Below are 16,109 nucleotides of genomic sequence, written 5' to 3'. Positions count from 1 at the left end.
CACAATTTTTACTAGCATTATCAGTGTGACAGCGCCTATTAAATTAGCTAGGAGATTGGGCATTACTAAACTAGTGACAGATCCTATTTAAACAAACAAGCCCAGTTTTCTGGCGTAGTAGAGTCGCATTTTGCGTAAAAATGTGGATATTTTTTTTCCCATTTTATTTTTTATTTCCAAATTTCCAATACAAAATTCAAATTATAACATCACATAAGAAAAATCACTCATTGCCCCACTCACCCCAGATAGAGGCAATAGAACAAAAGGGAGAGAAGAGGAACATATCACTCATCCCTTCAATAATTCAGCCATCTTATCTAAACTTGCCTAAATGTCCCCACTTTTCCTTTCTTCATATACCAACATTGTTCATATGGTATAATATTATTAACTTATTTTTCACGTTACCATATTGGGGACTCTAGGTGACATTAAGTTTCTAGCTATGATCAACCTAGCAATAAATAGTTGTTTAAAAATCGCTTCTCTATAACAAGATTTACATGGTCACCAAGTATACACAAACTCAAGGGGGGAATTTATTAAGACTGGCGTTTCATACGCCAATCTTAATCTATAGAAAGTTGTAGTAAGATACGTCCAATATGTTAAGAGGTGCACGCCTCTTAATAACATAGGTGCATCTCTGGCCGTCCGTGCACCAGAAAATAAAATTTGCGCTTTAATTTGCACCAGTTTTCTGGCACAAATTATACAAAATTTATCAGACTGCAATTACTCCACCCCCTTCCGCTAAGCACCGTCCACGGTTTTAAAAAGTGTCGGAGTCGACAAAAAAATAGAAAAGTCGCAATTTTTTTGTGCAAAATGCAACTTTTCTCTGACAGAAAACAGGTGTCGAGGGCTTCATAAATTCCCCCCAAAGTGTTTTCAAGACCACTTCCATAAATCTTCTGCATTTTATGTAGGAAAGGTTGCCAAAAGGTGTGAATCTTAAATAAACATTTAGTGACTATATTTTTTACGACGCTCACGCTATTTTTTTTAAGACCGTGGGTGTGGCTTAAAGGGGAGTGTGGGAAAACACGTGGGCTAACAAATCTGCTAGAATATACGCCACAAATTGGCATAAATTATAGGGCATATCTATGCCAGCTCATGGCGTAGATCCGACTTTCTGGCGCACGGATGGTCAGAGTTGGGCCAAGTTTATTAAGGGGATTGCGCCACTTAATAAATGATGTACATCGTGCTCCAGGGCACTTTAGATTAAAGGGGTTTTCCACAAAACACATGTATCTCCTATCCACAGGATAGGGGATACATGTGTGATCGCTGGGGGGTCTGACTGCTGGGACATCCAGCGATGAGGAGAGCGGGAGACCGTAAGTGCCCCGAAGTGCTCCAAGAGAATGGAGTGCTGGTTTGCATGCTCGACCAGTGCTTTTTTAGATTCTATGGGGCTTCTGGCAGTCTCCGGCAGCTCCATAAAAAATGAATGGAGCTTTGACGAAGCATGTGCACCAGCGCTCCATTCTCATGGAGCACTTCGGGGACTTTATGTCCCCTGTTCTCCGCATCCCAGCAGTCGGACCACCAATGATCACACATGTATTGTGGGAAAACCCCTTTAAGGCTGCCATATATAAATAGAACACCAGTTTTAATAAATTTCCCCCATTGAGAATCAGTTTTCAAAAGTGACCAACGTACCTTTTTGCCCAAAGCAACCAACTAAACATTATCTTTAATTTATTAAACTTACTCGCTGAGCAAGAAGGCCAGAGTTTGTTTTTAAATAAGGCCCAGAGTTTTTTGTCCAAACTTAGTCTTATTTAAACAGGACCTATCACCTCTCCTGACGTGTCTGTTTTATGAACTACTTCTATTTCCCATAAAATAACAATTCTGGAGCATCTTTTCTCAGATCTCTGCATGTGCAGTTCCTCTGTTATTCCACCTGGAAATGTATGAATAAATTGGCGTTACCATTCCGATTGTCAAACGGGGGTGTCCCTACACACTGACATTGTCCAATCAGTGCCGCTAGTCTGAGACTGTGCAGGGACACCCTATTCGGACAGGTGGGAATGGTAACACCTAGTTGTCAATTTATTCATACATTTCCAGTAGGAATAACAGAGAAAAGACAACAGTTCTAAGAAAAGATGCTCTAGAATTGTTATTTTATGGGAAATACAAGTATTTACTAAAACAGACAGCAAAAATGACAGGTCCTCTTTAAAATATTCTTTAGGGGGTGCCAATAATTTTGATATGTTTTACCGAATACAATCCTCACAGAAAAAACAACAACAACAACAACACACTTGTAGGAATGTTGTAATATAAATGGTAAGCAATTTCTAACATTTTATATTCTTAAAAATGTCAGATAAAGCAGAACTATTAAAAAGTCATACTGGTTGCTGCCCTATAAACCATGATCAAATACCTTGACAACTACACAGTCTTTTCTATGCAGTCATTCTCAATCAGTAAAGAAAAGGAATGTTACAATATACGGGAGGCCAATGAATTCTTTGTAACTGACGCTCTGAAGGTGAAAATGCAAAATTGATGTAAAAACTTCTGACAAGCGTTTCCATACAAGGAGAGCTTCCCCCACAGGACCGAGCCATCGGCTTCCAGAGTGGAGACGGAGCAGCACCTCTGTGTGCAGACAAAGAGATGGAGAGTGCGAGCACTTTGTGCGGCATTAGCTTTACAGCGCGATGTGCGTGGACACAAACTGAACAGACAGAGGGGCTCTGGGGAAGCGCTGGGGCCTGACATGTTAGTATTTTCAAACCTTTCAACCTCTGAAAGAATTGCAATCTGTGGAGAGACTGGATCTATTTACCCATTAGAGAGTTCAGAAAATGGTTTTACGCCAGCGCAGAAACAATTCACACTGAGGTGTGTAATGTACAATTGTGGTCTGACAGAAACTTGTTCTCATCTTTTTATTGAGGCTTCTGTAGGGTCCCTTATTGCCAGTCATACGCTCAACGGGAAGGTCTAATAAGTGTGGAGATGCTGCATGGCTATCCAATAGTCTACTATTCAATTTAAAGCCAATTTTATGCATATGGTAGATGATTTTATATATATATACACACACACACACACACACACATATACACACACACACACTATAGTTGAACTTAGATAGACAAAGTAACACAGACATTTATATATATATATATATATATACACATACACACACACACATACATAATATCTCCGTGTTCCTATGTCTATCTATTTGCATTCACCCATCTATCTATCTACCTACCTATATCCGCCTGCTTACCTATCTTTTTTTATTTGAATGGGGCTTAGCTGCAGTGCCAGACACGGCCACATGGACACGTCTGTTGCTGCGTCAGTACCGCAGTAAAGGGGCTGAAGAGCCACTTCCCCTTCACTCTGCTTATCGGTGGGTGTCGCAGAGGGTTGGACCACCACCAATATCAGGCTGCATGTTAGATACTAATCTCTCCCTCTAATGAAACAAAAGCTTACGGTGAGATGGTTGATAATCTTGGAGTAAAACGCTCCCATTATTTAATAAGGGAAAGTAAATTCTCAAACACAATATAAAACTGTCCAATTCAATATAAAATCTTCAACGCCGTATAAAACTGTCCAACCCAATAGGTCACTGGTTTTAAGGTGCTGTCAAAGGCAATCTAAGCACATATGAGTAAGTATACCTTCTCCTCCGTCAGCCTGCCATTCTGCTGGATGGATCTCACTTAACAGGTAAGAGATTAAATGCCTATTGCAGTATGGAAAGTTTGGGGAGGATGACAAACATCTACATTCATACCGGAAGCGGGTTGTGGGGTCACCATTGATGGCGTCCCTGATATTATTCTAGCAGTCTCTATGACGACCCTTCTCAGAAGATATCTCCCAGGGAACCCCCTCTCATGCACTTATCCTGACTTGGCGAGACATCAGGCACATTGTTGACAACAATGATATCATCCTCTGTACCGATGCTCAAGGGAAGGACTCACAGAACATGAATAGATTAAATACAGCTAGATCCACTCATGTTCTCCTTTATAATACCGGGACACTGCGCCTCCAGTAAATAGAACACCATGCGTTCGCCTCTCTCTCAAGTTGTAAAAAACTTGTTATGGATGTAAAAAAAAAATTGGCTGAATTGAATTTTTAAAGAGTGAAATGCCAGGTTGTTCTAAAAATGACGTTGCTGGACAATGAGAAATGTCACAGATGCGAATGAGAAGTTCAGGAGGAACTTCAGTCAACAGTAAATGGATCTTTTTGCAATAACTGGACAACCGTGTGCGACTAGTAGTGTAACCCATCATTGAATCCCATGGTGTCAAACTTTTGGGCTCCTTCAAGAGGTTCTTTCAGGAGCAAAAAATCTCAACTCTGCAAGGTGCCATTCCCTTGTTATTCCTCCTGGAAATTTATGAATAAATTGAAAACTGGATGTTTCCATTCCCCTTATCAAATGGGCGTGTCCCTACAATGTCTGAGGCTGTGCACTGATTGGACAGCGTCAAGACTATATGGGGACACACTCCCATCTGGTAAAACCCAGTTGTCAATTTAATCAAATTTCTAGGAGGAAGAACAGAGAAACGGCACAACACAGGGTTCTAAGGAAAGAGGTTTCAGAATTGTTATAATATGGGGAATGCAATAAATGATCATTAAGAACATAAGATCAATGACATTAAAGACATACCTGTACTCGTCGGTGAGTTAATTTCCTGCCTAATATTTCGAGCGCTTTGGTTGGCGGAGCGTGCCGTCTCCCGCTGAGGTTCCAGGATATCACGGTATTTAGACACCATTAATACAGATATAAAGTAAACAACTGCAAGGGCAAGGAACTGAGCTTGTTTACTGTCATCCTAAAAGAGGGACACAAAACACTGTCAGAATACACCGAACGACAAGAAAGAGGAAAGAGAGGACGATGGTAGAATGGGAGAGAGAACCCTAGTTTACACTTACAAGTATATTATATGTGTATTTAAAGAGAACCTGTCACTAGGTCATAAAAGCTAAACTGGTAACTCACCTGAATAGCGCTGTTTTCCCTGATTCCAGCATTTTTTCCTGCACACCCACCACTCTGTTCCAGAGATATGGCCAAATGTTGTGTTGACTCCTTCTATGCTAATTAGCTGCCATTAGGCAACAGGGCGTAAACTACCCTCAAGCTGCATCGCGCTGATTGGTCAGCACCAGATGCAGGGTAGCTAGCCCCACCCCATTGGCTAACTATGGCAAAATAAACCAGTTCAACTTATATTACCTAGTGACTGGTCCTCTTTAATATTCGATAAGGTCATCCACATAAACACAGTATCAAGAGGGTAAGAACCGTGACCTTATTACACAAGACAAATCAGTTCCAGTCATCTACCAAAAATTCTCCGCTCTAGGGAGTCATTCTTTACATTTCTGTTTTCGTAAAGGTTTGGGGACACTCATCATGACCAGTATTGCAGCTCCCACAGGTGTTCTCACTAAGCTTTCCTATAGTCCTGAATGGCACAGCTGGCTCAGGTACATTACTGGAAGGATTTATCATTAAAGCAGGGTGCCAACCCCTTCAGAAACTGTAATCGCAGCTGCAGCATATTGGTTCTTCCTGAGAAACAGCTCTGCCTTGGAGGCTCTGTTAGATCTGCCAAAAAATACCAGAAACAATAGCGCAGAATGCTGCACTATTGTTTTCAATAAAACCACGGACACCATTACAAAAACCTGACGGAACCCATTAAAGTCTATGGGCTCCGACGGGCGCCGATGGTGTCCCTCATGTAACGGAACCGACACCTAGTAATTTCGTTGTTCTGCTCTCCTTATGGAGCAGAACGGTAAAACAGACGCAGGTGTGAATAGGCCCTAAGTGAATAGCACAAGAGGGCGACTCAAAAACTTCTGTTTTCTGGTCAATTATTATATTTGTTGTTTTCGGTGTGTACAAAACTAGTTGTACTGCCCAAAATATCAAAAAAATGCCTTCCAAGCTGGAAGCAGCTCTCATCTAGATGAAGGATCACTTATTAGGGTATGTTCACACGCTTACTAAAAAACATCTGAAAATACGACGCGGTTTTCAGAGAAAACAGCCTCTGATTTTCAGGTGTTTTTGAAGCTGAAAATGAAGCGTTTTTCATAGTGTTCAATGAAAAATCAGCTCCAAAAACGCCTCAAGAAGTGAAGTGCTACTTCTTTTTACGGAGCGTCTTTTTACGCTCCGTTTTTTAAAACAACGGTGTAAAAGACGCCCCGTATGAACTAAATGCTGTCTTTCTCATTGATTTCAATGGGCAGACGTTTGTAGGCGTGAAGCTTCCGTTTTATCAGGCATTTTTCCAGGCATAAACGCCACGAAATACGCCTGAAAATACTGCGTGTGAACATACCCTTATGGTTTTGACCACATATGCTTTACCACATTCTTTTTTTTTTGCTCGCTTTCCACCCAGGTCTATAAGACACATCTGTATTTACTGGTGGAAGATAAAGCGCCACGTTGTTTTAGATGCCATGATGGAACATCTCTATTCCTCCTCTCTACAGGGCCATAACTCAGAAGATCAAGAACCTAAACGGATTAGAGCCATTCATCATTTCAGCTTTGAAAACGTAATCTGTAGAATGGAGGATCTGGTTTCAGATAAGTTGGCCAGCTATCAATTAAACGTCAGACGTGTTCTGGACCACCAAGGTGGTCTCTAGTTATTGGTCTGTACACCTGACACACACAGGCTGCAAGTACAATGACAAATTGCACAGGTCACACACGGATTGCATCACCTGCAACCAAGTTCATAAAATAAATAAAAAATAAATTACAATTATGGACAAAATAAGTAGCACTTAGAGACCAGCACGTAGTATTCATGTTAAGAGCTATTAACCTAAATATCCCAATGTATATGAGATATAGATAAATGAAGGATTGGAATGTGCAGTGAAGTAGTACTACAGTGCAGTCTAGTGGCCAATAGCGGAAATGCAGCTCTAGTTTTACATCACTGTAGCCTTGGGAAGAAGCTTGCTATCGATAATGACTTATTTTAAAGAGATAGTCGAAAAAGCTAGCAACTTAAGTCAATAGTGACCATGAAAGTAATTTTTTCCCTTCTAGACTTGGCTGATTGCAAGAAATATACAAATAAAATACAAAAATAATCATATATTGCAGCGGTAAATCAATAAAAAAAACATAACTGAATAAACCAAGTTGCATCGGGATTTAGCATCATAAACTATTATTTAAACGACCATGGGATGTAACGGATTCTGCTGGATCTCTAACAAGGCGTCGTAAATAGATCCTGCTTATTATAAAAAAATGCACTGCTGCTCCCCCTGGTGGTGAAAAATGAATACTGAAAAAACAAGCCTACATTACATGTGAAACAGTTGCATCTTGGCATGAATCTCACATTGCTCTGGCTGGGCTTGGAAAGTAAAATTCAGCTCACAACTGGTTTGATCATTTGGCTGCTTGGGATGTGATTAAATAGCCAGAGAGGATTTATGTCTGGAAAAACTTCACGCTAAAACAGACTTACTAAAGCAAATCTACAAATCAATTACTCTGCATTCTTCTGATCCACAGGTTAATAGCTTATCAGTGTATGACAAATAATAGTGTCATAAAGAAGACAGAGAAGCTCATTGACCTCCATTGTTGTTGATTTTGACTTTTTTCAAGTTTCTACTTTCCTCTTTCTTAGGCTACATTCACACAAGCGTGACAGATTCACCCGCGTAAATCTGTCCGTGTGCGTTGCGAGTTTTCCACGCACTCGCAAGCACTTTTTTTTTTTTATGTACTTGAAGGGTAATGTGCATCAGTATGCTGTCCGTGGTCTGACTTCAATGGGCCAGTATGAAAGGACCTTAAGTGATGTTCTCCAATTGTATATGCATTGTTCACCAACTGGGAACCCTGACACAAAGCATGGTAGCACGAGTTCGGTGAAGAGGGGTTTGAATTGAGCAGCAGTCAAGCTCTTATGCTGCCACTCCATTCAATCTCTATGGAGTGACGGAAAGAGTCGAGTGCTGGGGCCCCTAGGGCCAAACATGAATCTCCTATCCTGTGGGTGGATGAGAAATGTATATGGTAAGAGGACCCCTTTAAAGGGTGGTGTGGCCCAGACAACGCCTTGTTCAAAGCTGTATGATAATGTTTCCCCTTATTGGGGTCCCGCTCCGTTACCCAGCCACAAATAAAGTTAAAAAAAAATGTGCAAATGCCATAACTTACCACGTCACGGAACACAACTGCCCGCAGACGATTAATATCCACATCCTGGAGAAGTCGATCAGGGTCCTTTATTGGTGAAAGGTTATTAGGAACATTATCTACAGGGGTCTAGGAGTAAATAAACAACATTTTAATTATATTATCAGAAGAACCTCAAGAAGCCGCGTGAAATGTAATAAAAAGGAAGCGGAAATAGGACAAACTAACTTCACAGATCTTGTTACAAGAGGCTATAAGAAAAGGGAACTGGAATATTTGTAAAAATCAGCGCAGGAAATTAAACCTTTTTTCAAAAACTGCCTCCTTGCCCTAGATCAGTTATTTCCCGTCTTAAATACGGCGGCAACATATTCCGCAGAGTTGTATACGGAGTTATAATCGTCCTTCTCGGTGCGGCTCACAATTTCCTTACATGAGTCACACACACAAAGGTCATCAGAAAGTTTTTTCAGAGTTTGATGAAGCCAAAACTACACGCAAATAATATCTTGGTGGGATTAGAACCCGGGATTCAGTGCCAACTAATAAGTCACTGCCCAATTCATAAAGCAGTTGCCAACCTCAGCTCGTATCTTATCAGCTTAAGGCTTTATTTTCTACGCACCAGTTCTGAGAAATTTTCTGGAACTCCTCGAGTATACGGTGTTCTCCTCGCAAGTGACACATTCATAGCGCAGGTGGAGAAAGGATTAGGAATATTTCATTATGTTTAGAATAGATCGTTCCGTCTGCTGAACGGCAGTAATAGTGATGTGAAGGAATGGAATGTACTATTACCAGTCGCAGGGGACTGAACGGTAACATAACGGCTTCTCAATGATCATCGGCTGATCGCCTCCTCCCTGTTTGGCTTTTAATCACGTGAAGAGTATGGTTCTGATTTACAAAAGAAATAAAAAAAATATCTAGGCCATAGCCGTAGTGTTTTTCTAGGATTTCATTTCACTTTCTACTGGTGTTTAAAAGATTTACTCTGCAAATTCAATAAGTCCCACTTGTGTCAGACTTAATTCCGTTATTTTAACCTCTGACAAAACATCTTCCTCCAGTGAGTCGTAGAGGGTCTTCAGAAGACCCCACCAGATAGAGCATTTTCCCTGCTTTGCTCTAGGCCAAGTCATATGATCTGTTGCATCAGAAAGAACATTTGTGTAGAGGAAAAGCAAAGGTTTTAACCAATTTGCAGCTGACACCTGTAAGCCATACGGAGTATCAAATGAACGGCTGCAAATCTCTTCACGCACTCTATCTGGGAAACGCTTTTATGCTCATCCATAAGCATAAAAATAACTCTGCAGGTGCCGCAAAAAACGTTCATCTAAACTATTAGATTGGGCAATATACTGTCACTGCTTAAATTGAGGGATTGTCTGAGATTAGAAAAGAGGGTTTGCTTTTTTCCCCCCATTAACAGCACCACTCTTGCTTATTGGCTTCGTCTGGTATTGCAGCTTAGCTCCATTGAATTCAGTGGGAAAGAGCTGTAATACTAGACACAGTTCATGGAAAAGAGTGGTACTGTTTCTGGGGAAGAAAAATACGAAACTTTTTTTTTCTATTCTCAGGCAACCCCTAAAGGTGCCCTATTATACACAGTGGTGGAGGGGTTTGCTTGATATTTAATGGATAATGTTTGCAGGTATACACAGTATGCACTTACTGCAAAAAAGTCTTCTAACTACAGGTTACAACTGGTGACCGCAATAGAAAAATTAGATTATAGAGTCTTAATCTTACCTTGTTACTGCCAACTGGTACATTCTGTAGATTCTCCTGGATTTTATTGCTGCCCATGAACCTGTTCCCCCGGTCTCGCTGCCTCTGCCGGCACTCCAAGCAGTTTCGTACAGCTACACAGCAAACTAAAAAATGTTTAATCAAAATCGACTCACATTTATTTCATCACGTAACGGATTGGTCACATGAAAACATTAGTGGAAATGGTGAGTTCTTGTTCACTTATTTAGAAATACAAAACTTCATATTTGGGCTAGAAATGAACAATCTATAGTCATGTACTGTAAAAATCGCTGCCGGAAAGGCCATTGAAACCCACTGTATTGTCGAAGTAGTGGTGCCATGTATTGTTGACACTGCATCTGCCTTTCACATTGGAAGATAACCACCAGTTCTTAAAGGGAAGGTATCATGAAATTATTATTTTTTTTATGATATTTCTTTTGATAGGATATTAACATTAATTTTATTTATTTGTGTTCTCATGTTCTACTTTTTACTTTGTTCTTACTTTTACTTCTCTATGGGGGCTGCCATTTTTTTTTTCATCTCTGTATGTCTCGATTAACGACACATACAGAGATGGAATACGGCACGTACATCCCCATAGAGAATGCGAACGGGAGCCGTTCCATTCACTATAGCATACGCCGTCTGTGTGGGAACAGCGCATGCGCCGCTCCCACACAGGCCAAAACGAAGCTTGTTCGCAGAGCGAAATCCTGCGCCATTCTCATGTGGACCGGAAGCCGCTGCCGGACAGTAAGATGACGACTTCCAGCCGCGGCTTCCGGCCCTTATGTTCAAGGAAGCGAAGGTGCAAGGAATAGGAGCGGAGGCGGTGGCAGGAGCAGGTAATTTATGTTCGTGTATGTGATGTGTGTATTATGTTCATATGATACTGTCTGCTGAGCCCTGTATCTAATCCACTGTGCAGTCACTCACAAAATGGCGGCACACAGTGTAGGAGGTTTGAAGATTCAAAACCCTCCTTCTGCTGGCACTAGTCAGAATAAGGGAGGGGGGATTGTGTGAGGACACTAGACGAGTGTGTCTACCCCAAATTTGCAGCATAAAGCAATGAGGTTGCTTTACCACATTGATCCTGCTGCAATTTTGGGAACTGCTCCCTCTAGTGGCCAGCACATGGAAATATTATAACTTAGAATCTAATTTATAATATTTCCTGACATGTGAAAAAATTTAAAAAATTAAAACAATGTGTAATCACTTAAATAATAATTGTTTAACTAAAAAAAAATTTTACCGACACATTCCCTTTAATGGGGTTTGTCCAGGATTAGAAAAACATGGCTGCTTTCTTGAAAAAAAAAAAAAACAGTGCCACATCTGTCCACAGGTTGTTAGTGGTATTAAAGCTCATCCCCGTTCACTTCAATGGAGGTGAGCAAAAATACCGGACACAGCCAATGGACAAGTGTGGCGCTGTTTTTGGAAGAAAGCAGCCATGTTTTTTAATCCTGGATGATGCTTTTTAACATCGTTAAGGGCTTGTCTGCCTTTAAATGTTTTGTGTCATAACTTTTCTTTAATGGAGTGGTCTCATCGTGACAACCCCTTTTTGAAATGAAGGCGGCTCGGCGATCAGCTGATTGCTGCGGATCCAGCTTCTAAAACCACTGGTGATCAGCAGTTATCAAAGGAGAAAGCTGCGTCTGGCCATATAAATCTCTGCAGGGAAAATGTAATATTACACGGCAGCAATTCGCTGAGAATAGGAACTGTTGATTCTCTCTCTCCGCTCTGGCTCAGGGATAGGGATGAACCGAGCAGGGGACCCCCTAAATACTAAATACATGCCCCTATTAGTGTGACAACTCCTTTAAATGTCATTCCTGCCATATATAAACAATATGATTCATTATTGTTGCAAGTTTAAAAAATTTGTAAGTGGAAGTGCCCTGAGGGTGAATTCAGACGTTCTGGATTTATTGCAGATTTTTGTTGCGGATACTGAATTGAAAATCCTCGACAATTTACAGTACATTACAAATAGATGGAGCTTTTATAAATTCATCAACATAGAGTGGAAAAAAAATCTGTGCAGAATTCAGGGCATGCCACGGAATGTCAATTCTATTCCAGGAAATGCCACAGACTTTGGATTTTACTCTTCGCAATGCAAAAAGTGAAATTCATGGCAAATATTTGCAGATTTTGCCGCAGATTCTCCACAGATTTACAGCAGATTCGCGAAAAATCGACTCTAAGATTGGACTTTCTCTTACTCATATCAACTTGAACAATTCTAGGTATGTGAGAAGTTATTATACCCAATGCCACTTAATCATTGCGGAAATAAAGCGGGGAAGCAGGAAGACACATCTGAAGAGGAGCTAATCCACAAATTGGAAATACATGCTAAAGAATTGTGTATAGTAAAATGTAGAAGTGTCTCAGAAAATGCTCCATGTTAAGAAAAAAAAGATATACCTGCTTATGAGTAATATAGGCAAGTCATGAGAAATTCTTGTCAACAGGTTAATACCAAGAAATTAAAGCAACATCAATAAAATATCAAAGTCCATTGTTTTTTCTCTCTACTTGTATGAGTTCCGCAGGTTCACGTCCACTGTACATCTGTTTTTTTTCCAATTTAAAGGGGATGTTCACATTGGACAATCACACTTAGATGGGTTCTCTGAAAATAAGGGACTCACGGGACCGCCTCACAGGCTCACTGGAAAAAAAAGTCTCCTATTTTCAGGGACTGTCCAGGAATTTACAGACGGTTTGTAAACCTAGTCATGCTGTAGGTTATAAGGGTGATTATTATACGATCACTTGAAAAAGTAAATAAAGGGTTTGTCTGGTTACTGCAAATTAATGTTATTTTTTTGTGCAATAAAAAAAGTCATAACATTTTCCAATATACTCCCTGTATTAATTCCTTACAGTTTTTAAGATCTCTGCTCGTTGTTATTCAGTAGGAACATGGATTGTTTACTTCCAGTGGATCAATTCTGTCCATGATCATGTGATGGACACACAGGTGCACAGCTCGTTACAGTATGTGTGTGTCTTGTAACGATCCCAGCCCCTGTGTGTCCATCACATGACTGTGCAACGACCCCAGCACCTGTGTGTCCATCACATGACCCTGTAACGACCCCAGCCCCTGTGTGTCAATCACATGACCATGGACAGAATTTTATCCACTGGAAGTAAACAATGAATGTTCCTACTGATTGACAAGCAGAAATCTTTAAAACCGTGAGGAATCCATACAGGAATTATATTGGAAAATTGTATAACTTTTAATGATACAAAAAACGACATTCATTTGCTGAAACCGGACGACCCCTCTAAGAGGTTTTCTCCACTTTCCGTATCTGTGCGGAGTTATGATTTTCAGTGACTCACCCAGTTTCCATTTAGTATCTCCCTCTGCTTCTCAAACAAATGCTACTTTTTTTTTTTTACTTTTTGAACATTGAAATTGCAGTTGCGTTGCTTTGTGTTGTAACGATCACTACACATAGGATGGCAGATCTAAAAGGTGGTCAGAAAAAAGTAACTATTTCTGTATAAAAAAAAAAATGTAAAACAAAATTCAAGTATTTCCAAGACCTATCAAATAAAAAAAGTTTAATGCACTGTGACAAGTCCACTTTGAGTTTTGATAAGCCGCAACTGTGAGCGGAATAAAAACACATTTTACAAAATAAATCCATTTCTACTTTACAGAATACATTTATGAAACCTCTTCACCTGCTCTACTGGGGATTCGAACTCATGAATTATCACATTGTTCAGCGCTGTATAATAAGGCTGCACAGTAGGTGATTTATAAATATATAATATCGTGGCAGATCTAGAACTAGGTCAAAACCTCCCCATACTGAAATACAGCCATGTATTCCATTCCTACAGGCGAGCGGCTTTTAACCCTTTCCATTATAAAGCAGCAGACAATACATAGAGTACAGAGGGAGGGGGGAGGGGGCTGCACTATCCAGCACACAAATGGTTCCCAGACACCATCTGCACTATACAGCATGAACTTACCAAGCCTCAGGCACTGTCGCATTAAGCCACCAGAAGACATGTTTTTTTCCGCTTCAATTTCACTAAAATTCAGAGAGCTGGCGAAAACCAGGACATCGACCATGGCCATGAGACGGCTGAGGAAAGTCACTGCGGTCTCCGATGACATCCCCTGTGTCACTTCAATATTCTCCAGCTCAGTCTTAAAACAAAGTCACAAAAAAATAGAAAATGACAATCCGATTCCATTAGAATGATCAGTAAGTGTAATTGCTGTGCCCCTATCATTACACTGGCAGAGGGGCTATGCACGTGGCCAAAGGCTAAAGACCGAATATATTAAAAAACACACATCGTCCAGAGATTTAATATGCAGACAAGCTATGGGAGCCGGTAACAACGGGGTTATGTTTGCGACAAAATGGCAACAGAAATGAATAGTAAAGAACAATGTATTCCTACATGCAAAGGAAGAAGAGATTTTATCAGACACCAAGGTCATTAGCAATGTATAGAAAATATACTGTATATGTTAAACTATATATTCAAAAATGTAAGGCTCTGATCACACTTGCGCCATGCGGGTTCCATTAAGCTTTTTAGTATTTCTGGGGGGCAGGAATAGGATAGTCTGTAGAACTCTTCTTGCCAGCAAAAAAAACAGAACCTCCAAGGGACCCTTTTAAAGTCAATGGGGTCAGTCAGTTTTACCAGAACTGGCATATCGGTTATTACTCCGTTATAAATAAAAGCCATGATGCAAGTGTGAACATGGCCTCAGTCTAAGGATAGTCCATATATTCTGACCATATCATGGATAACACTTCACCACAGAGTTGTTTGCGTGACACAAAATGTTATAGAAGGTCAATTTTATACTAAAAGAGGTTTCCAGAATTAAAAAAAATTGCCTCAATTCCATAAATGGCCCCATGGGCTGTGTCTGGTATTGCAGCTCAGGGCTACTGATGTGAATGGGGATGCGCTGCAATACAGGAGACATCCCGTGGACAGGTGTGGCACGGTTTCTGCGGGAAAAAGTCCCTTTTTTTTTATTCCTAGACAACCCCTTAGGCCCTGTTCACATCTGCATAGGAGGCTCCATTAGGGACCTCCGTCGCATATTTAGTCGTTTTTGCCAGACAAAATAGCACAGCATGCGAAACATGAAAGCCATGATGGAAACCCGATAAAACCCATTAAAGTCAATGGGTTTCGTCGGGGGCCGTTGTTTTCCGTCATGTGCTGGATCCGGCGCTTCTGGTATTCTCGCTGTTCTGCTCCTAGGACAGCGTAGAACAATGGAACCCGGAACACAGATGTGAACACCGCCTTAAATAGCAACACACAACATTTCAGTTACATCCTACACAAAATACTGAGTAAGGCCCCATGCACCCGATCGTGCCCATAATCACGGTCCGTGATTACGGGCACGGCCAGCCGCGGACAGTCTTCTGCATTTGCGGATCGTGCTCCCATTATAAAAGTATGGGAGCACGGTCCATAAAATAAATAAATAGGACATGTCCTATTTTTACCGAAGCTTTATACGGCCCGGACACCTTCCCGTAAATATATGGGTAGGTGTCCGTCGGCTATAGAAATGAATAGGTCCGTAATTACGGATGAAATCTACGATCGTGTGCATGGAGCCTATAAATAATTTGCTTCATCTTCAACATATTTATGGTTACTGATATATTAAGAATTCTGCTGGTTTCCTGTCACTTGAGAGCAGTGCACTGTGGGAGCTCAGACACAATAAGAACTAAGCTGTTCGTTCACATGTCTGACATCGGAGTAATGCTAAACTGCTGTCTGTTTCCAAGAGCAACCAGCAGAATTCTGAAAGCAGCTGTGGAAATGAATGGCGAACACCATTTTATAACTCAAAACTGTACAAAAACAGCGTAGAATACTAAACTAATACTTTTGTATGTCGAATTATATTGTGAATGTTGTTAAAAAGTGGAATTGCTCTCTAATTCTATTTGAAACTTGAACTGGTTAGGAAGACAGGACTTGTCTATCGTATATGTGTGTGTGTGTCAGCAGCGTATGATGCGTGGCTGCGTGATTTTCGCGCAGCCGCCATCATTATGACACT

The 16,109-nt window shown here is 40.7% G+C and overlaps 1 protein-coding gene across 7 annotated transcripts in view; it reads right to left on the bottom strand.

Moving 5' to 3' along the window:
* Window positions 1–16,109, bottom strand: part of NBEA (neurobeachin) — a 575,138-nt gene that overhangs the window by 302,884 nt on the left and 256,145 nt on the right. For 6 of the 7 annotated variants that reach the window (XM_075851713.1, XM_075851718.1, XM_075851715.1 and 3 more), the window contains 4 exons: window positions 14,021–14,201; window positions 9,992–10,116; window positions 8,255–8,362; window positions 4,700–4,868 (listed from right to left, as the gene is read on the bottom strand). In XM_075851713.1, coding sequence (XP_075707828.1) covers window positions 4,700–4,868; window positions 8,255–8,362; window positions 9,992–10,116; window positions 14,021–14,201 — 583 coding nt within the window. The remainder of the gene's footprint in view (window positions 1–4,699; window positions 4,869–8,254; window positions 8,363–9,991; window positions 10,117–14,020; window positions 14,202–16,109) is intronic. The other variant, XM_075851714.1, reaches the window with a different exon arrangement.

This window comes from Rhinoderma darwinii, chromosome 2 (genome assembly GCF_050947455.1).
Source record: "Rhinoderma darwinii isolate aRhiDar2 chromosome 2, aRhiDar2.hap1, whole genome shotgun sequence".
Lineage (NCBI taxonomy): Eukaryota > Metazoa > Chordata > Amphibia > Anura > Rhinodermatidae > Rhinoderma > Rhinoderma darwinii.
The sequence above is the reverse complement of the archived record's forward strand: the minus strand, read 5'-3'. Positions and strand labels throughout refer to the sequence as shown.